The sequence below is a fragment of the Chrysemys picta genome, chromosome 4 (genome assembly GCF_011386835.1).
Source record: "Chrysemys picta bellii isolate R12L10 chromosome 4, ASM1138683v2, whole genome shotgun sequence".
NCBI classification, from domain to species: Eukaryota; Metazoa; Chordata; order Testudines; family Emydidae; genus Chrysemys; species Chrysemys picta.
In genome coordinates, this window is record NC_088794.1 from 8501690 (window position 1) to 8523945 (window position 22256).

At 52.9% G+C, this 22256-nt stretch overlaps 2 protein-coding genes across 6 annotated transcripts in view; both read right to left on the bottom strand.

The window, feature by feature from the left end:
- ITGAL (integrin subunit alpha L) overlaps nt 1-14182 on the bottom strand; it is a 37528-nt gene extending 23346 nt beyond the window's left edge. Inside the window, exons 1-2 of the mRNA XM_065594237.1 lie at nt 14043-14182; nt 11834-12048 (exon numbers count right to left, since the gene is read on the bottom strand). Of these exons, the coding sequence (XP_065450309.1) occupies nt 11834-11897 (64 nt within the window). The 5' untranslated portion in view covers nt 11898-12048; nt 14043-14182. The remainder of the gene's footprint in view (nt 1-11833; nt 12049-14042) is intronic.
- On the bottom strand, nt 13664-20201 carry LOC112060640 (zinc finger protein 572-like). Of its 5 annotated transcripts, none has more exons than XR_010600915.1 (3): nt 20012-20201; nt 15143-16979; nt 13664-14744 (listed from the first exon to the last, which is right to left on the bottom strand). XR_010600915.1 is itself a non-coding variant. In XM_065594424.1 (2 exons), the coding sequence occupies exon 2, from the start codon at nt 16931-16933 to the stop codon at nt 15899-15901; it is 1035 nt and encodes a 344-aa protein (XP_065450496.1). In that variant the 5' UTR covers nt 16934-16982; nt 19766-19937; the 3' UTR covers nt 13664-15898. The 5 variants fall into 5 exon arrangements, 1 of the variants encoding a protein (XP_065450496.1); XR_010600914.1 differs by having other exon boundaries at nt 15143-16982; XR_010600916.1 differs by lacking the exon at nt 20012-20201 and adding an exon at nt 19766-19938.
- Between the last annotated feature and the right edge of the window lie 2055 nt (nt 20202-22256).

Consider the following 22256-nt stretch of genomic DNA (forward strand, 5'->3'; position numbering starts at 1 on the left):
GCTAAGTGAGAATAGGGCAGGTGTAGGGAGCTCCTGGTCAGTACGGCACAAAGGCAGTGTGTGTTATGAGCATGTTGGGCATGGGTGACAGGTAAATGCACTGTTGGGGGAGGCTAGCCCCAGTCCCCTTCCCCTCCGCTGGAGGCCCCACCCCTCCCACCCTTCTTCCTCCACCCCCCCCCCCCCGGAGCCAGGAGCACAGACCCCCCCCCCCCACAGCCACTGCTCCCCCAACACGCCCCCAGCCCTGGAGTGCCAGGTGGGCGGCACGGACAGAGTTCCCTCAGCCAGAGCACTGGGTGGGTGGGTGGCGCAGCCGGAGCACCCCCAGCCCAACCCCGGAGCTCCCCCAGCCCTGGGCATTGTGTGCGCCTGCCCCAGCCTCTCCTCCACAGAAGAGCACCAGAGGGAAGGGAACTGAAGCAGGCAGGAGGGAGCCTGGGGGAGGAGCGTGGGCGGGGCCATGCCAGGCTGTTTGGGGAGGCACAGCCTTCCCATGCCTATGCTACCCGCTGCCCATGACGTCAGGGCATCACTCAAAGAGGGCAGAGTTAAGGTTATGTATTAACTCTGTATTTCCTGGTTTTCGGAGGTTGTGCTTTGCTGAACTCAGCATTCTGAAAGGGCATGAGACAGCCCCGAGCCACCTTAACCCTGAGCTCATGAAGGTGGTTGTCAGTGAATTTACTGGAATAAAATATCAATCTGCTTGTGGACTTTGAAATACCAGCTCTGAAACTGAAGCCAAACTTCCATTAGGCGCCTCCCGCTCAGACTGAGAACAGCTAGTGCACACACCATGCGTTGCTCAGTCTGCTCCCCCAGGCCCAGCTCAGGCTCCGGCTACCCTCGAGAGCTCATAGTGGCGCAGCTCCACCGCTGTAATCTCTCTAATCTAGCTGCTCTAAACTGCTCTCCCGTCTGCTTCACTGCTCCAGCCCCCGCAGTGACGTAAGCTACACCGACACACGCTGTAGTGTGCAAAGAGCCTCCAACTCACAACCCGTGAGCTTCAAAAAGCTTCAAAAGCCACAAGGCAGCAAATACCTTGTACTGATGGTCTCAAGGGATTAAAGAGCTGGCTTTTACCCAGCATGCTGGCGCAGATCATGGCTCCAGGTGCACTCAGTTTGGGGAGCGTTCAAGCCCTCAAAACATTAGAACCCCCCCTCTCACATCTGGACCATTATCCCTACCCCGCAGCCCTCGGAGCAGAGCAGTTTTCAAGCCAAATCCAGTCGGTCTGGGGATTTTAGAGCATTTAGAGAAATCAGCTGCCAAGTGCAGGCTCTCTGCTGAGCTCCCTTAGCTCCAGGGGTCCTACTGCCCCTCTATAATCCGTCTTTCTAACCCCCCTACGCTCCCTCGCATTTCTAAGTGCTCTCCTCTGTGTTAACCACATGCCCCCAGCCCCAGGTGGTTTCCTAGCTGCAGGTGACAAAAACTGAAAGAGGAAGAGGCCCTGCTATGTTGAAAGCCGGCGTGCGAAATAAACAACTGGCTAGTCTACGGTGGAAGCGCTGTCTACACTACAGCCTCAGTTGGCATCACTTATGTCACTCAGGGGTGTGAGTCTGCCGCTTACAGAAGTGGGCTTTTTCTGACAACGGGACAGTGGTGCTCAACCAGGGGTACGCATGCCCCTGCGGGTACACAGAGGTCTTCCAGGGGGTACATCACCTCATCTGGAGCTTTGCCTAGTTTTACAAGAGGCTACCTAAAAAATACGAGCGAAATCAGTACAAACTAAAATGTCATACAGACAATGGCTTGTCTATACCGCGCTATACCCTGAAATGTAAGGGCAATAGTTATACCCCAATGGCTTTATTTTATAATTATATGGTAAAAAAGAGCAAGGCAGCCGTTGTTCAGTACTAGTGTGGCTACGACACTTTCGTATGTTTATGTCTGGTTTTGTAAGCCAGTCGTTTTTAGGTGGAGGTGAAACGTGGGGTACGCAAGAGAAATCCGACTCCTGAGAGGGGTCCAGGCACCTGGAAAGGCTGTAGAGCCGCTGGGCTTGAGCATCTTCACCAGTGCATTGCTGCACGGAGAGATGTGGCCTTGCAGGCTGTGAAAGGCATTTTCATTCCATCGCAGGCCAATGGGAGACAAAACAGGGGTAGAACTCAGAACCCCTGCCCACTAGAGCCCACTCCCTCTCCAGAGCTGGGGACAGAACCCAGGAGTCCTGACTCCCAGCCCCCCTGGCTACAACCCACTAGGCCCCACTCCCTCTCCAGAGCTGGGGACAGAACCCAGGAGTCCTGGCTCCCAGCCCCCCTGGCTCCAACCCATTAGCCCTCCCATCTGGTTTGCCCCAGTGCTGTTACAGGAAGTAAGTGTGGAGAAAGCAGCGGTTCTGCTTGTGCGCTTTCTTCACACGCTGCAAACCACAGGCCACAAGGAAATAACTGTTTGTAATTATCTGAGTACAATCTGACAGAAAGCTGGGGTGTTTTTTTTTCATTTTAACCTCTAGGGCCCTGCCGCCGTATTGCCATTCCCAAGCATTCAAAAATCAGACACCAAGTCCCCTGAAATCGTAAGATTGGCTTCAAATATTTTGGGTGGGTATTTTTTTTACCATGATAAATTTGTGGTTTTCCTTATTTGATTTCTAAGCTATCAAGAGTTCCTGTTGCTCGTGTCTCTCCCCAAGACAAGGGCTGGAGAGCTGCCCTGTGTTTTAAAATACGACGGGGCCATTCGCATCTAAACACGGCTCCTGCAGCTGGGGCTTTATGTGAAGTGCCAAATATTGTGAGTTGACAACATGGCCTAGCGCTCGGCCCGAGGGCATGAAAAACCCAGGTGTCCTGAAGGCTGGAGAGGTAAGATTCTCAGGGCTTGTCTCCACTGGCACTTTAGGGCACCTCAACTTTCTCACTTGGGGGGGGGGGGGGAGAAACACTCCTCCAATCGCTGCACATTTCAGCGCTGTAACGTGCCAGTGGAGACAGGAGCTATGCCCCTCACGGAGGTGGGTTTTTTAGCGCGCTGTAAGATCTCGCTCCCAGCGCTCGGCCATGATGACACAAGCCATGTTAAAGCGTTGCTGAAGCATGGGGGCCGCGACCGCACTTTAACGTTGCCAGTGAAGACGTGTCCTTAGAGGGGGACTGGAGGAGGGCTCCCTGCAATGGGGGGGATCACAGATAGGGGTGCTAGTTGGGGGGCAGGGGGAGGGGTTTCTGCAATGGGGAGGGATGACAGATTAGGGGTGCTAGCTGGGGTGGTGGGGGAGGGGTTCTTGCAATGGGGAAGGATCACAGATTGGGGTGCTAGTCGGGGTGGCGGGGGAGGGGTTCCCGCAGTGGGGAGGGATCACAGATTGGGGTGCTAGTCGGGGTGGCGGGGGAGGGGTTCCCGCAGTGGGGAGGGAGCACTGGTGGGGGCACACGTGAGAGCAGGATTGGGGGTGGACGCCGTGCAGCAGGGAGGCCAGTGGGGCTTGTGGCACACAGGAGAGCTAGGCGGGGGCTGGACCTTTTGGAAGAGGAGTCCATTCATCAGCTTAACCCGCTGACTCACCAGGGTAGATTCGGGGTGTGGGAAGGATTTGCTCTCGTGCCCCATGATTCCCGCGGTTCACAGGCTGCTCATGGCCGGGCAGCCCTGCCTAGAGGGAGCCGCACACACTCAGAGGCCTGAGAGACACCCAGCCTGAGATCTGAGCTGTCCCCAGGTGCAGCTGTTTCCCCTCTGAACAGCCACAGTGGCTAGGCTGGAGGTTTTGCTGGCAGGAGGGGAGCCCGCAGCCCCAAACACACACTAAAAAAGGATTGAAAAGTTGGGCCGTGTTTAGGGGAAAACGGATTGGGGACAATGACAAAGTTGCAGGTGTCCAGCCTGGGGCATCACTAATGATTGAGGGCATCCAGCTGAAATTAACAAGGGCATCTGGCCTAGGCTGTCTTTAATGACCAAGGGCACCCAGCCCAGGGTGTCTCTAACAATCGAGGGTGTCCAGGCCGGGGTATCTCTATCGACCAAGGGCATCCAGTTTGGGGCAACGCTAACAACTGAGGGCATCTGGCTGGGGGCTGTGACAGAACGTACCCCTATGCCCACCCCCTACACCCTATTGTAATAAGCTTTGTGCAACGTATGCCTTGTGAGGTATTTGAAATCTCATAATTTGCTGGTTATTGTCCTGATAAAATGTGTGCGGCAAAATTGTAAGTGAAGGTATAAGAGTCTACTGTATGGCGTTCTTAACACGTATTGCAAACTGAGGTTGGCAAACAGGCCTGTCTCAGACAAAGGAAAGGGTGCTCGGCTTAATTTGCATTTATGCAGTAAACAGAGACATCAAGCAGGAAGGGAAACAAACCTCAGAGACATCAAGCAGGAAGGGAAATTCCTACCCCTGGAGGGTAGAGATAGGACAGAGAGGGACCTAGACAAATTACAGGATTGGGCCAAAAGAAATCTGATGAGGTTCAAGAAGGACAAGTGCAGAGTCCTAAGTGGCTAAGCACCAGTTCTGCAGAAAAGGACCTAGGGGTTACAGTGGACGAGAAGCTGGATATGAGTCAACAGTGTGCTCTTGTTGCCAAGAAGGCTAACAGCATTTTGGGCTGTAGAAGTAGGGGCATTGCCAGCAGATCGAGGGACGTGATCATTCCCCACTATTCGGCATTGGTGAGGCCTCATCTGGAGTACTGTGTCCAGTTTTGGGCCCCACACTACAAGAAGGCTGTGGAAAAATTGGAGGGAGTCCAGCGGAGGGCAACAAAAGTGATTAGGGGGCTGGGGCACATGACTTACAAGGAGAGGCTGAGGGAACTGGGCTTGTTTAGTCTGCAGAAGAGAAGAATGAGGGGGTATAGTGGGGTGGTCACCCGCTCCTGCCCTGAAGGGCTTGAAATCAGCCCTGGGAGAGGGCTGAGACTGCAAGAGGGCTGCTGCTAGGAAAGCAGCAAGCCTTGGCTGATTGGGGAAATGGTCGCAGCTGGGCCACGCCCCAGTCAGGCCACAGCTGGCCTGTATAAAAAGGCTGGGAGCCAGGAACTCAGCAGTCTCTCTCTGCATTCAGAGAGAGAAGGGCCTGGCTGCAGAGAGCTAGAGACAGGGTACCTGAGTGGAGCAGGGCTGGGGAAAGGCAGAGGAGCTGGGGAGCTCCAGCCTGGAAAGCCCCAGGCTGCGGCCTAGCAGAAGGCCAAGGGGTACTGGGGGTTGCAGAGGGCAGCCCAGGGGTAGGCCAAGGCAGCAGGTCCAAACCCAACCTTGCCAGTGATGAGTGGCCTATACTCCAGTCTGCCCCAGGGAATGGGGCTAAATGATGACTGGCAGCAGCCTTATACTGAGGTGAGGTGGGGACAGTGGGTGGGGGTTCCCTGGGGAGGGGAGACCCTAAGACTGAGGGGTTACTGCCAGGGGGCAGCACCCCAGATAACAGGGCACCAGGTCTGGGAGGGACACAAGGAGCCAAGCGGTAGTGAGACACTGGCCTGCAGATGGCGCTCCAATGGCTGGAACGCTAATTCCCATGGATGACCAGCAGGAGGTGCCGCAGGGGTGAGCCCGCACCGTTACAGGGGGGATTTGAGCTTTGTTTCTTGTAACCATTTCTGATGTTTATGCTTCATTACTAGGGCCCTACCAAATTCACAGCTATGAAAAATGTGTCCCGGACTGTGAAATCTGGTCTTCCCCCATTTCAACTACCTGAAGCAGGGTTACAAAGAGGATGGATCTAGACTGTTCTCAGTGGTGGCAGATGGCAGAACAAGGAGTAATGGTCTCAAGTTGCAGTGGGAGAGGTCTATATTGGATATTAGGAAAAACTTTTTCACTAGGAGGGTGGGGAAGCACTGGAATGGGTTACCTAGGGAGGTGGTGGAATCTCCATCCTTAGAGGTTTTTAAGGTCAGGCTTGACAAAGCCCTGGCTGGGATGATTTAGTTGGGGATTGGTCCTGATTTGAGCAAGGGGTTGGACTAAATGACCTCCTGAGGTCCCTTCCAACCCTGATCTTCTATGATTTTATGAAAAGAAGCTCCAACGGGTGAGGAAAAGCAGCAGGGAGCATCCTTCCACACACACACCCCGCAACCCCCCCTCCACACACACACACATTTTCCAAGTGGGGGACGGATACTGACACTCTCTACATCCATTGATTCACTGCACCAGAAGGCCATTGAACTGTAGAAGGGGTCCTGACCTAAGAAGTTTGGTCAGCAAGACTGCTGAGAACATGTAATGAGAAAACTCTGCTTTGAATTTAACATAGTGTGTTAAGTTAGGCACCAGTTGCATTTGAGCTTTGTTTCTTGTAACTATTTCTGATGTTTACGCCTCATTACTAGAGCTCTACCAAATTCACAGCTATGAAAAATGCGTCTCAGACTGTGAAATCTGATCTCCCCCCGTGAAATCTATTTGTTTTTTTTGTGTGTGCTTTTTACCCTGTACTACACAGATTTCATGGGCGGAGACGAGCGTTTCTCAAATTGGGGGTCCTACATAAGAACAGCCGTACTGGGTCAGACCAAAGGTCCATCCAGCCCAGTATCCTGTCTACCGACAGTGGCCAATGCCAGGTGCCCCAGAGGGAGTGAACCTAACAGGCAATGATCAAGTGATCTCTCTCCTGCCATCCATCTCCACCCTCTGACAAACAGAGGCTAGGGACACCCTTCCTTACCCATCCTGGCTAATAGCCATTAATGGACTTAACCACCATGAATTTATCGAGTTCTCTTTTAAACGCTGTTATAGTCCTAGACTTCACAACCTTCTCAGGCAAGGAGTTCCACAGGTTGACTATGCGCTGTGTGAAGAAGAACTTCCTTTTATTTGTTTTAAACCTGCTGCCCATTAATTTCATTTGGTGACCCCTAGTTCTTATATTATGGGTACAAGTAAATAACATTTCCTTATTCACTTTCTCCACACCACTCATGATTTTATATACCTCTATCATATCCCCCCTTAGTCTCCTCTTTTCCAAACTGAAAAGTACTAGCCTCTTTAATCTCTCCTCATATGGGACCCATTCCAAACCCCTAATCATTTTTGTTGCCCTTCTCTGAACCTTTTCTAATGCCAGTATATCTTGAGATAAGGAGACCACATCTGTACGCAGTATTCAAGATGTGGGCTTACCATGGATTTATATAAGGGCAATAAGATATTCTCCCTCTTATTCTCTATCCCTTTTTTAATGATTCCTAACATCCTGTTTGCTTTTTTGACTGCCACTGCGCGGACATCTTCAGAAAACTATCTACGATTACTCCAAGATTTCTTTCCTGATTTGTTGTAGCTAAATTAGTCCCCATCATATTGTATGTGTAGTTGGTGTTATTTTTTCCAATGTGCATTACTTTACATTTATCCACATTACATTTCATTTGCCATTTTGTTGCCCAATCACTTAGTTTTGTGAGATCTTTTTGAAGTTCTTCACAGTCTGCTTTGGTCTTAACTACCTTGAGCAGTTTAGTATCATCTACAAACTTTGCCCCCTCACTGTTTACCTCTTTCTCCAGATCATTTATGAATAAGTTGAATAGGATTGGTCCTAGGACTGACCCTTGGGGAACACCACTAGTTACCCCTCTCCATTCTGAAAATTTACCATTTATTCCTACCCTTTGTTCCCTGTCTTTTAACCAGTTCTCAATCCATGAAAGGATCTTCCCTCTTATCCCATGACAACTTAATTTACGTAAGAGCCTTTGGTGAGGGACCTGGTCGAAGGCTTTCTGGAAATCTAAGTACACTATGTCCACTGGATCCTTCTTGTCCATATGTTTGTTGACCGCTTCAAAGAACTCTAATAGATTAGTAAGACACTATTTCCCCTTACAGAAACCATGTGGACTTTTGCCCAACAATTTATGTTCTTCTATGTGTCTGACAATTTTATTCTTTACTGTTGTTTCAACTAATTTGCCCGGTACCAACATTAGACTTACTGGTCTGTAATTGCCAGGATCACCTTTAGAGCCCTTTTTAAATATTGGCGTTACATTAGCTATCTTCCAGTTGTTGGGTACAGAAGCTGATTTAAAGGACAGGTTACAAACCAAAGTTAATAGTTCCATAATTTCACATTTGAGTTCTTTCAGAACTCTTGCGTGAATGCCATCTGGTCCCAGTGACTTGTCACTGTTAAGTTTATCAATTAAGTCCAAAACCTCCTCTAATGACACTTCAATCTGTGACAATTCCTCAGATTTGTCACCTACAAAGGACGGCTCAGGTTTGGGAATCTCCCTAACATCCTCAGCCATGAAGACTGAAGCAAAGAATTCATTTAGTTTCTCCGCAATGACTTTATCGTCTTTAAGTGCTCCTTTTGTATCTCAATCGTTCAGGGGCCCCACTGGTGGTTTGGCAGGCTTCCTGCTTCTGATGTACTTAAAAAACATTTTTATTACCTTTTGAGTTTTTGGCTAGCTGTTCTTCAAACTCCTTTTTGGCTTTTCTTATTACATTTTTACACTTAATTTGGCAGTGCTTGTGCTCCTTTCTATTTCTATTTCTATTTACCTCACTAGGATTTGACTTCCACTTTTTAAAAGATGCCTTTTTATCTCTCACTGCTTCTTTTACATGGTTGTTAAGCCACGGTGGCTCTTTTTTAGTTCTTTTACTGTGTTTTTTAATTTGGGGTATACATTTAAGTTGGGCCTCTATTATGGTGTCTTTGAAAAGCGTCCATGCAGCTTGCAGGGATTTCACTTTAGTCACTGTACCTTTTCCCTTCTGTTGAACTAACCTCCTCATTTTTGCCCCAAAAGGGCATTGCAGGGGGGGGTCACAAGGTTATTTTTGGGAGGGTCGCAGTATTGCCACCTTTACTTCTGTGCTGCTGCCTTCAGAGCTGGGCAGCCAAAGAGCGGTGGCTGTTGTTCGGCCACCTAGCTCTGAAGGCGGCGCCCCGCCAGCAGCACCGCAGAAGTAGGGGTGGCAATACCGTACCAGAGCGGCGGCTGCAGACCGAGGGCCCAACTATGCAGGCAGCAGCGCAGAAGTAAGGGTAGCAATATCATACCAGGCCATTCTTACTGCTGCTGGCAGCAGCTCTGCCTTCAGAGCTGGGCTCCCGGCCAGCAGCTGCTGCTCTCCGGACACCCAGCTCTGAAGGCAGCGCTGCTAGCAGCAGCACAGAAGTAAGGGTAGCAGTAAAGCAACCCCCCTTGGAATAACCTTGTGACACACACACACTCACACACCCTCCCCCCCCCCCCCCGGCTGTAGGGTTTTTGCTGCCCCAAGCAAAAAAAATTTGGCTGCCCCCCCCCCCCCATCCCAGCCCTGGACTCCTTGCCGCACCCCCCTGCTGCCCCAGCCCTGGGCGCTGCCCCAGCCCTGGGCTCTCCCCCCCCCCGCCACCCCAGCTCTGGGCTCCCTCATTCCCCCTTACCCACACCTCCTGCCGCCCCAGCCCTGGGCTCTCTCCCACCCCCACCTGCACCCTCCTTCCGCTGCAGCCCTAGGTCACTGGTGACTCACTCCCATGGCAGGTCATTCAGCAGGAATTTTGGATGTGCACAGAACACAGACAGGATTGGTTCCAGTAGGGTTACAGAACTGCAGTGAAGTGGAACAATTTTCAACTTGTGTGACTGGAGGATATCTGGGTGCATATTATAAGACTGTCCTACATAAATGAGGAAAAGTTGAGGTGCCTTTATTATTCTTTTGTTCCACTCTTTGTTTCTATGGGGAATTTGCCAATGCAATATCACTGTCTTCCTTTTACACAAACAAACAAACAAGGCAATGGCTGTTGAAAATAGCAATTCCAGTCCTAATAACCACTGGGGAGCATTTCTTGCTCAATTTATTGTACTTTTTCTACAGCAAGATACAGTGGATCAGTATAGTTGATTTGGGAGAAATGAAGTAACAGCTGCCCAAACTGAGCTTGAGCACTGGAAGGCAGGTGCTGGGGGGGGGGGTGGAATCTGAGTGGCACAGTAAAGGGGCTGGGGGGTTGGATGGGGTGGAGGTTTGGGGGGCTGTCAGGGGCAGGGAGAAGGGGGTGTTAGATGGGTCAGGAGTGGGGGGGGCAGTCGGGACAGGCAGTGGTTGGATAGGCATGGGAGTCCCAGGGGTTTGTCAGGGGCCAGGTAGGGGGTGGAGTCCTAGGAGGGAAGTTGGGGGGGGTCTCAGGAGGGGTCAGTTGGGGACAAGGAGAAGGGAGGCTTAGGTAGGGGGTGGGATCCCAAGGGGCAGTTAGGGGCAGGGGTCCCAGGAGGGGGCAATCAGGGGACAAGAAGCAGCGGCGCTTAGATAGGGGGTGGGGTCCTGGGGGGCATTTAGGGGCAGGGGTCCTGGGAGGGGGTGATCAGGGAGCAGGGGGGTTGGATGGGTTGGGGTTTCTGTGGGGGGCAGTTGGAGGGAGTGAATGGTGGCAAGGTGGGGCTACCCTCCCTCCCTGTGGAGTGTCCTATTTTTTAATGTTAAAATATGGTCTCCCTGCCCTTCCCAGGGCAGCTCTCCAGTCACAGTAGGCTGCAGCATGAGGTCTCAGCTACCTCGCTCCCTTCCCCTCTTTCCCGTTGGTAGTGGCCAAAAGAATGCTGGGAAATGTAGTTCTTTCCCTGCTCCAGGGCTGGCTCTATAGGCAGGGCGCTAACCAAGGAACTACAGCTCCCAGGGCCCCCTGTTGGTTCTCAGCTCCCATGCTGGATTCCTGCCGCCCCTGCAAATGGGCTGCCCCAAGCACGTACTTGCTTTGCTGGTGCCTAGAGCCGCCCCTGCACACATACAATTCCTTTTTGGGTCGGGACTCCTACAATTACAACACTGTGAAATTTCAGAGTTAAATATTTTCAATCCTATGACCATGAAATTGACCAAAATGGGCCGTGAACTTGGTATGGCCCCACTCATTACTTGTACTCACTTAAAATCTCTCTTTGTAGTTAATAAACTTGTTTTACTGCTTTGTCCAATCCGGTGTGTTTAAATTGAAGTGTCAGGGAAACTCCATTTAGGGTAACAAGATGTGTGTATATTATTTCTATTAATAAATTGACAGACTTTATATAAACTTGTATTGTCCAGGAGAGGGCTGGGCAGTACAGGACAGATTTCTGGGGGGAAATCGGAGCTTGGGAGTGAGTTGGAATCACCCTGCAGTATAACCAAGGCTGGTAAGAGCCAGGGTGTGGCTGGCTGGCTACAGCAAACACAGACCCAGCTGGGAATGATTTGCATGCTAGAGGCTGTGAGCAGTGTTCAGGCTAGCAGGAAAGCAATGTAAAGGGCACTCTCGATTACAGGGCAGGGGTGACACAGCTACTCATTAGTCTGGATTGTACCCTGGGTCGGTCACAGGGGCATCACTAAGGACAAAGGGCCTCTGATCTGGGCTGACACTGACAACTGAGGGCATCTGGCTCGGGACATCGCTCATGGACGAAGGCACCCAGCCCGGGGCGACTCTCACGACCAAAGGGATCCAGCCTGGGGCGTGTTTCACAACTGGAGCTTCGCATCAACCCCACTGCCCTCCCTTTATAGACACACCAGATGCTGCCCGGCAGCCACGACATTGCTAATGGGTCTGCTGCTCTCTCGTCGCCCCTTCCTTTCCAATCAGTGCAGCCCCCCACCCTCCCGAGGCCAGCTGCTGGAGTGAGAGGAACCCACACACCCATTGCGGTGCCCAGGGTTGGTTCTTCCCATCCCCATTACCGTCTTCACCAAACCTCCGCCATCCCCTGGGGCTGGTGCCAAACCAACCTCTCAGCCCGGCTGCCTCCCCCTTCAATCCGCTGCCCCACCAGGTGCTTTCAGTCCAGACACCCTCCAACCCCTGGGCTGTCCACGTGCACGGGGCTCCCTCAATTCAACCCACCTTTGAGAGGCGGCCCGAGCAGCAGCAGCAGCAGCAGCGGGAAGGCACATGGGGTCCTGGCCATGTCAGGATCGGGAGCGTGATGGGTGCCCGGGGGTCTGGGTTGTTAGATGACGCGGGGCATGATGCCAAAGGAAGAAATCCAGCCAGGCGGGCTCGCCAGCCCCTTGGGGAGACAGCAGCCGGGCGGAGGGGGGAGCAGCCGGCTCGAGGTGCTGGAAACAGAGTTTTGGGGAAATGATTATGCAGATTTATATCACCCGCTTTTCCCACGGGGGTGGAGACAGCAGCGGGCCTGCGGGGGAGGGGGAGAGGAGCGCAGAAGCATCTGCATTTCCTTCCGCTCTTCGGGCTCGTTTCCAGTGACAAAATTCGAAACATCTGGTGGGGGAGGCGGGGGAGTGTCAGAAAATCCTGCCTTGTTTGGGTCAGGTGTCTTCCGAGCAGCAGGTTCGGGGGGGGGGTCATGGCAGGGGACCCCGACTGGAAAAGGGGGGCTACGTGTAACCTGTGGTACTGGGCTGCCCTTGCTTTGGGAGTAGGGGTTGTGCCTGTTGGCGCCAAGAGATCCCACCGTGATGGGCTCAATGGAAGAAACTGAGCCCAGACCTTTCCCCCCAGGATCGGGGCGTGACCCCCGCAGCCTGGGGGCAGCACCAGGAGGGGGGCAGGTGCCTGTGCTGGAGACCTGCGTTCATTTCCTGGCTCCGCGATCAGCTCCTGGGTAACCTTGGTCAGGTCACCGAGCCTCTCCCCGTCTGAAAAACACGCCGTGCTCTGCTGAGAGCCTTTAAGTTCCTGGGGGACAGTGTGTGTCTGGACAGCACAACGGGGTTCTGAGCTCAGTTAAAGCTGATACACACAGCAATAAAAACAGCACCCCCAGTTGGGTAATTGCGTTTCATTTCCCGCTATCCCCCATACCCCCCACCCCCAGTTGTGGCTTCACTGCAGGATTCTCTTTCACTTCCCTCAAGCACTGTGCCGTGTTCCTGTTAAACACCCCCACACTGCACTCCAGAAGTTGCTGCATCTCAGCACCAGGCGAGAGATCCATGTATAAACAGCCCTCAACCCCCCCACACCCCACCCCCACCAGCGGCGTCTCACAAGGAATCTACTGTAGACTTCAAGTTACGAATCTCCCAACCCCCTCACTTCCCCAGAGCAGGCCTGTAACCGTGCAGCCAGCCCCATTAACAGCACCTGCTGCTGGATTACCCTTGGGGGATGGTCAGTAACCCCAAGGGAATAATTCCGTATCCCCTCTGCACTGCCACAGAGGGCCAATGGCATAGGCACCAACTTTCCCTGGCACCGGTGGGTGCTCGCGCCCCCTGGCCTCACCGCTGCCCTGACTCCACCCTTGCCCTGCCCCCATTCCAACCCCTTCCCCATAGTCTCCGCCCCCTCCCTGCCCCTATTGGACCCCTTCCCCAAATCCCTGCCCCAGCCCCGCCTCTTCCCCGAGCAGGCCGCGATCCCCCTACCTCCCAATCGCACAAAACAGCTGTTTTGCAGCGCAAGCGCTGGGAGCTAGGGGGGAAAAGCGGGCACGCGGCATGCTCAAGGGAGGAGGTGGAGGCAAGCTGGGGCGGGGGGGCGGGGAGCTGCCAGTGGGTGCAGAGCACCCACCAATTTTTCCCCATGGGTGCTCCATCCCCAGAGCACCCACGGAGTCGGTGCCTATGACCAATGGAATGATTGAACCCTGGGCCTTGTCGATCTAACACAGAGTTGGGTCTTGTCTACACTAGAAAGAGCCTTCCGTGTAGCTTATGCAGTGTTGTGGTAGCCGGGCTGGTCCCAGGATATCAGAGACCAGGTGGGTGAGGTACTGTAATATATTTTATTGGACCAACTTCTGTTGGTAAGAGAGACACGCTTTTCTTCGGGTTTGGGAAACATGTAGTTTATAGCACAGAGTTTCTCAAACTGGGGGTCCTGGCCCAAAAGGGGGTCACATGACTATTGTAGGGGTGTTGCGAGAGTGGAGGCTGCAGGCCTGGCGCCCAGCTCCAAAGGCAGCGCTGTTGCCAGCAGCAGCGCATAAGTAAGGATGGCTGGTATGGGGGAGCATCACTTTTTTGGGGGAGGTCATCACAGCCTGAAATATTTTCAAAGGGGGTCCCTGTCCCAGCAAAAAAAGCTTGAGAACCCGGGTTATAGCAGGATAGTTATATTAGCAAGCCCCCTAGTGGTGACATACCTTATACCACCGAAAGAGTTCTTTTAGCTTGGCTTATATCAGTTCCCCGGCCAGAATAAGCTATTCCAGCAACAGCCTTTTTCACCAGTGTTACTGTGTCTTCCTAGGTCTTTTACCAGCAGAGCTTTGTTGGTCAGGGTGTGATTTATTTTTTTTACTGATACAGTTACATTGCATAACAGGATCTAATGGCTGGAGGTTGCAGCTAGACAAATTCAAGCTGGAAATAAGGGGCAAAGTTTTGGGAGGAGAATAATTAAGCATAAGAACAACTCTCCAAGAGTCATAAGAACAACTCCTCCAAGGGTCATGGTGGACTCTCCATCACTGACCATTTTTCAATCCAGCTTGGATTAACATTTTCGAACCAGCCCCTTCGTGCTTTCTTCCATGCTGAACCCTCATGCCGGGGAGGGGTTCCCCCTTAAACATCCTCCTCCTTCAAATCCCTCCTATGCCATCAGTCCTACCAAAAACTTGACAGTGGTGAGACTGCTGGTGCTGAGACCACAGTCAGTCATGCTGACCAGTAGTGTCCCATTGTTTCCTTGTACTCCACCATCATTCCGTCTGTATCCATCTGTGGTCTCTTGTTTTGGACTTAGATTGTACGGTTTCTGGGGCAGGGACTGACGTCTTGTTCCATGTTTGTACAGCACCACGCACCTTGGGGTTTTGGTCCTCAACAAGGATTCCTAGGCACTATGGTAAATAGAAATGAACAGCAATAATACAAAAAGGTCCCTTCCTAACAGTATAACTGAGCCCACAGTACTGTAACTAGACCGGTGTAGTGAAAGAGCTACAAATGTTGTGTGTAGACACGGCTTTACTGTGGGACAGACCCAAACCAAGCAGAATTTTTTAAAAAATACAACGGCCAGACTTTTTTCATAAAAGATAAAGAAAAGGGGCCCAAACCCAGCCTTAATTTCCCCTCCTCGCCCTCTGCAGGTCACTTTAAACACTGACATTTGGTCCATTTACACGGCAGAAATGATGAGGTCTTGTTTTGGGAAATGCTGTTTCACCTTGTTAAATACCATGTCAAACACACCTTGGAAAAGACAATTCGTACAGAGACAGGAAAGTGCAATTACCGCTGAGCAGATGCCGCACCTCCTGAACGTCAGTATATCATTGTGGTAGGCACAAGGACAGGCTGGGTGATAGTAATGGTCCCTTCTGGCCTTCCACATCTATGGTTGGGATTTCCAAGGGGGGATTTTGAACCTGGTCACTTGACACCATTAGGGTCATTTGAAAATTCCAGTCAATTTATCTCTGACAGTCCAGCCACATTCTCACACCAAAACCATGTTGACATTGGCCAATGGTTGATCTTCTCCTTGGGTTGATTTATCTATGATAATCAGCCACATTCTCACATCAAAACCATGTTGACATTGGCCAATGGTTGATCTTTTCCTCATGTTGCTTAATCTACGATAATCCAGCCACATTCTCACACCAAAACCATGTTGACATTGGCCAATGGTTGACCTCCTCCGGTTGATTAATTTATGATAATTCAGACACACTTCTCACACCAAAGCCATGTTGACATTGGCCAGTTGTTGACATTCTCATCCATCTGATGAATCTATGATATTCCAGACACAAATGCACAATAACACCATGGTGATATTGGTCAATAGTTGATGCTCTCCTCCAGCCAATTAATCTACGATGTTCCAGCCATGCCGTCATGCCAATGCCACATTGACATTGGCCAATGGTTGATGTTTCCTCCCGCCAATTAATCCATGATATTCCAGGCACCTGCTCCTACCAGCACCACTTTGATACTGCCCAACGGTTGACTTCCAACGGATGCACTCCCCTAGTAGCCTCTGTCACGTGTGACTTCTCTGATGCTGGATCAGGGCCGAGCTCTCGATGAAGCTTTTCCCACACTGGGGACACTTGTAGGGCCTTTCGCCTGTGTGGATCCTCCGGTGTCGGAAGAGGGTGGAGCTCTGGCTGAAGCTCTTCCCGCACTCAGAGCAGGTGTAGGGCCGCTCCCCGGTGTGAATTCTCTGATGCCTAATGAGGGTGGCGCTCTGGCTGAAACCCTTCCCACACTGGGTGCACTGGTACGTCTTAGCTTTCAGGTGGGACCCCTCATGCTGAGCCAGGCCCGAGCCATCCTGGAAGCTCCGCCCGCACTGGGGACACTTGAAGGGCTGCTCCCTGGCATGGAGGCGCTGATGCCGGAGGAGGTTGGAGCTGCGGCTGAAGCTACGCCCGCACTCGGGGCACCTGTAGGGTTTCTCTCCGGTGTGGATGCGCTGGTGGATGATCAGAGAGGAACTGTCCAAGAAGCTCTTCCCACAGTCAGGGCACTGGAAGGGCCTGACGCCCAGGTGAGCCCGGCAGTGGGCGGAGAGCTGGGAGCTCTGGTGGAAGCTTCTCCCGCAATCGGAGCAGGTGTAGGGCCGCTCCCCGAGGTGGGTGCGGCGGTGGGCCAGGAGGACGGAGCGGTGGCGGAAGCACTTCCCGCAGTCAGGGCAGAGGTAGGGGCGCTCGCCTGCGTGGGAGTGCCGGTGCTGCAGGAAGCACGAGGCCTCAGCGAAGCTCTTCCCGCAGTCAGGGCACTGGTGGGGCCGCAGTCCCCGGTGGGTGCGCTGGTGCCGGATCAGGTTGGAGCTGCGGCTGAAGCTCCGGCCACAGTCGGCACAGCGGTAGGGCCGCTCCCCGGTGTGGACACGCCGGTGCGTGAGCAGGGCCGAGCTGTCCACGAAGCTCTTCCCGCACTCATCGCACTTGAAGGGTTTTTCACGGACGTGGGTCTGCTGGTGCCGCAGGAACTGGGTGCTCAGGCGGTAGCTCTTCCCGCACTGGCTGCAGATGGTCAGCGGCTCCCCCAGCTCGGGTGGCAAGAGGGACATTTGGGGGGTTCCGGCTCCTCCTCGTTCTCACGCCTGTCCCCGGCACCTGCTGGGAGACAGAGAATGAACCACACACAATATGACTCAGATCCAAGCTCTGATCTCCCCTGCAGCTGCACAGACACAGCCCTGCTCCAGCACTGCCCAGTCCTCTCCTCCCCCCGCTGCCATCCCGCCCTGCTCTGCCACCTGCCGGCATCTCCCCACTTGAGGCTCTGGGACCTCCCCTGCCATCTGCTCCTGCAGGCCCTTCCTGCTGGGAGAGAGAATCCAGCTGGGGCTTCTTCCCTGTGCTGGGGAGAGAGGGGGAGACAAAGGAGTTTGTCCCCGAGCAGAAAACCTCATGGGCAGGAAGTGAAACCACCCAAACCCTACCCTGAGGGGAGAGGAGGAGCCGGTTTTGCTGCAGTGGCCTATCTGAGCCCTGAGAGAAAGGCTGGGAGAGGGGAGGGCTCTGGCCAGGGGTCAGGCAGAGGGATGGGAGTCAGGAGTGATACAGGGTCCCAGCTGCAAATCGATGGCTAACTAGCATTTACTGGTTGTTCCACTTCCTCGGGCTCATCTAAATGGCCAGGCTTGCGGCTCAGACGCTGGGCTGTGACTCAGGAAACCTGGGTTCAATTCTGAACTCTGCTACAGACTGTCTGGGAGAGTCACTGCATCTCTCTGGGCCTCAGTTTCCCCATCTGTAAAATGGGGATAATAATCCTGCCTTTGTCTATTTAGACTATGAGCTCTTCAGAGCAGGGACGGTCTTTCGCTGTGGATCTGTGCAGCTCCTTAGTGGAATGGGGGCCCTGATCTCGGTCAGGGTCTATGCAGCCCCCGCCACAATGCGGGACCCTGATCTTGGTTAGGGTCTGTGTGGTGTCTGGTACAATGGGGTTTGATCTCAGACTGGGTCTGTGCACAATGGGGGCCCAGATCTTAGTCAGGATCTGTGCACCACCCAGCACAATTCATAGATTCCAAGGCCAAAAGAGGCCGTTGGGATCATCTGTTGTGAACTCCCGCTTAACACAGGCCAAAGAACTTTCCTAAAATAATTCCTAGAGCGGATCTTTTAGACAAAAACATCCCATCGATTTTAAAATTGCCAGTGATGGAGAATCCACCACGACCCTTGGTAAAATCTTCCAGTTAATTACCCTCCCTGTAAAAACGGACGTCTTATTTCCAGTCTGCATTTGTCTAGCTTCAACTTGCAGTCATGGGATTGTCGTATATATTTGTCCGCTCCATTGAAAAACCCATTATCAAATATTTGTTCCCCCTGCAGGTGCTTAACGATTGTAATCAAGTCACCCCCTTAACCTTCTCTTTGTTAAACTAAATAGACTGAGCTCCTTGAATCTATCACCATAAAGCCTGTTTTCTAATCCTTTAATCATTCTTGTGGCTCTTTTCTGAACCCTCTCTCCAATGTATCAACATCCTTGAATTGTGGACACAAGAATGGAACACACAGTGCTCCGGCAGTGGTCACACCAGTACCAAATATAGAAGTAAAATAATCACTCTACTCCTACTCAAGATACTGCTGCGTATGCATCCGCTTATGCACATAATCATAGACGATTAGGGTGGGAAGAGACCTCAGGAGGTCATCTAGTCCAACGCCCTGCTCAAAGCAGGACCAACCCCAACTAAATGATGTCTGATCCCTTTCGCCACCGCATCACATGGGGAGCTCATGGTCAGCTGATTATCTGCCATGACCCCCACGTCTTCAGAGGCATTGCTTCCCAGGGTAAAGTTGTAAACATCATCTACATTCTTTGTTTCTATACATTCACATTTAGCCAGGGGGGTGTTGTGTGTTGTCTGCAAACTTTATCAATGACGATTTTCTGTTTTCTTCCAGGCCATCGATAAAAATGTTAAATAGTGGGGGGCCATGAACCGATCCCTGTGGTGGAAACCCGCTAGAAATACACCCACTTGATGATGATTTTATAGTTGCATTTTCAGACCCATCATTTAGCCAGCTTTTGGTCCCTCTCATGTGCGTCAGGTTCATTTTACATCGTTCTAGGTTTTACTCAACATGTCATGCAGTACCGATGCAAATACCTCCCAGAAGTCTGTCTTACATCAACACTAGTGCCTCTGTCATCTACATTTATAATGACAGGAATCAGGGTAGCAGCCGTGTTAGTCTGTATCCGCAAAAAGAACAGGAGTACTTGTGGCACCTTAGAGACTAACAAATTTATTAGAGCATAAGCTTTTGTGGGCTACAACCCACTTCTTCGGATGCATATAGAGTGAAACATATATTGAGGAGATATATATATACACACATACAGAGAGCATGGTGGGAGTTGTCTTACCAACTCTGAGAGGCCAATTAAGTAAGAGAAAAAAAACTTTTGAAGTGATAATCAAGATAGCTCAGCACAGACAGTTTGATAAGGAGCATTATATTCATAATCTCATCCAAAACCCACCCACCCAAGTTCTGGCACAGCAAGGCCTCCTGCCCCCTGCCCCGTAGGGGAACCCCGCTCCAGGGCTGTTAAGGTGTTACTGATCTGACCTATGACACAGGGAAGAGGTGTTTTGACAAATGAGTCACACTTCTCAGTAGAACTCATCTCGCAAAGATCACCTAAGGGCCTGGAAACCACACAGTGTGTTAACCCTTTTCGTGCCATGTCAGTGCAGCACACAGCCGCCCCTACGTGCAGAGCGGCCGGGGCTAGGGAGCGGTTTCTAGCAGATCCGGGGTTGACAGTTTGGTTCAATGGCTCACACACAAATTGTCTTCAGCGCACGTCTCCCCTTCACTGCCTGGGGTCGGTAACTTTGCTCCAAGGAAATGGTACAAACCTCAACCTCCAGTGGTGTCCCGCGGGCTCGCTGCTGGGCTGGGGGGGGGGGGGGGGCTGCTGGGCTCAGCTGCACAGACCCACCTCCTCCAGTACTGCCCTAGAGCTGGCTGGGGGGGGGTCCTCCGGTCCCAGCCCCCCTTCGGCACCGACCCCCCCCCCCCCCCCGGGCCCTGCGGCCGCTGTCTCCAGGCAGCGATTTCCTGCCTCGGCTGCGTTTCCCTCCCTCCCCTGCGCCCCCACTCACCGCCCGGCTGCAGCGCACGGGGTGGGGCGGGTTATTGCTGGTTCCCTGGGGGAGGGGGGGGGGTCTCATTGCAGACAGGGGATCCGGCCCCGTGGGCAGCAGGGGCTGCCTGAGTCTCCAGCCCAGGCCGGGGGTTGGACAGGAAGGTCCCTGCGCTATTGCAACCCCGCTGACGGGCGGCTCCGCTCTGGGAAGATCCGCTTTGGGTAGCCCGGCCTGGCGGCTCCAGGAGCGGGGACAGGCTCTGCACGGGGCGGAAGGATGCAGGGTCCCCCGGGGGCGGCTGGGCTGGAGAGAGAGGGGTATAGATCCCCCTGTGGAGGATGCACCATTCCCCACACCTTCAGGGGAAACCCCTGATCCCCCATTCCGGGCATACCCACATGCCCATCCGTTGGCTCCGCTTGCCCCATCTTAGGATCCCCCAGTCTCGCCGGGACGGTGGCCCTGCCCAGCTGCTCCAGTGCCCATCCAAGCCCGCCCTGGCACCAAGTCTTGGTTTGGGGGTTCAGCTGGGACCCCAAGGAGCCAGCGTGGGGGGAGCTCAGCTGACTGGTGCAGATTCCTGGGGCGGATAACACAGACACCCCAGCTAGGGCTGTGTGGGGCAGGAGATCCGGACCCTGCAGGCTCACAGTCCCAGAGAGAACTCACAGCAGGAGCAGATATTGGGGGACCCATTATTGGCTTGGCTGAACTTTAATGCAGCACCCCACAAAATCTACTGGGGATTCTGCCCCCCACAGGATGTTCCTAATGAGGGAACCATGCTCCCTCCCAAAGAGCCCCCGCGCAGCTCTTTCTCTGATGTATCCAAGGCCATTATAACTGGGGCTCCAGGACCAGAGCCAGGAGAGTGCAAAGCATGGGAGGGTGGGTTAATTCCCCAGGGGCCACTGCGATCACAGCCAGCTGGGAACTGGAGCCTCACTAGGGGAGCAGGGGCCGGAGCATCTCCAGGCCCGGGAGGGGACTGTCTTCTGTAAGGAACAGGCCAAAACACTGTGTCCCTCTATGATCTGATCTGTAACCACTGCTCTAGACTCCACGCCCCTCCTAGCACTGCAGATAGAACCCAGGAGTCCTGGCTCCCAGCCCAGCCTGCTCTACCCCACCAGGCCCCACATCCCTCCCAGAGCCAGGGAGAGAACTCAGGAAAGCTGATCCGACATTCAGTGGTTGTCGACCAATTAATTATCAGGGGGTAACCGTGTTAATCTGTATCCACAAAAACAACAAGGAGTCCGGTGGCACCTTAAAGACTAACCAATTTATTTGGGCATAAGCTTAGAAGTGAGGTTTTTTACCCACGAAAGCTTATGCCCAAATAAATCTGTTAGTCTTTAAGGTGCCACCGGACCAATTAATTGTGGGTCTTGTGAGCTAAAAGCGTTGCCACGTCCCCCTCTAGTGGCTGGTCCACAGAACAAAAGGGGCTCAGGCCACGCCAGTCACCTATGTGATAAGATTCTTAGGGTGGCACATGATGGAATTGTTTTTCCTAGTTTCCTTTAAAAAAATAATCCTGGTTTATTTAAGTCACACAGTGAGAAACCGCCCTGCAAAGACCAGGTTTGATACTGAAAAGCCCATTGGAATCTGACAATGCTGGGGTGACATGCAACCAGTCATGGATTCCCCCCCCCCATCACCCATTTTAGATTGAGATGGGGTGAGGCCGGATGCCTGGGAGCTTCTCGGGGGGGTGGAGAACCCGTCTGGGCTCAGCTGCATAGACCTTACCTCCCTCCATGCAGCTCCCAGGGCTGGGTGTGGGGGATCTCTCTGGTCCCAGCTGTGGTACAGGTTCCCATCCCCCTGTCCCTGCGGCCGATTCCTCCAGGCAGGGATTTCCTGTCTCTGCTGCTGTTTCCCTCCCTCCCCTGAGACTCTTCTCTGCATCTCCCCTGTGCCCAGCGCCCCCACTCACAGCTCCAGCTAGGAGGGGTCTGTGGCAGTTGGAACTTTGAGGCTCAGAAGGTTCCAGGGTAAGTGGAGCATTGGGGCCTGGAACCTGTGACAGATGGAATCTTGAGGTCAGGAATGTTCCATGGCCATGGGGGCAGATGGAACACTGAGGCTTGGAAGGTTCCGTGACTGTTGTACATGGGAGCAGACTGGGTGCAGTTGGGATGGGGTTAGGGTGACCAGACAGCAAGTATGAAAAATCAGGACGGGGGTGGGGGTGGGTAATAGGTGCCTATATAACATTAAATCCCAAATATCAGGACTGTCCTTATAAAAT

Excerpts from the sequence above, each read along its gene's own strand:
- LOC112060640 (XM_065594424.1), bottom strand. The coding sequence starts at position 16,933 with ATGTCCCTCTTGCCACCCGAGCTGGGGGAGCCGCTGACCATCTGCAGC.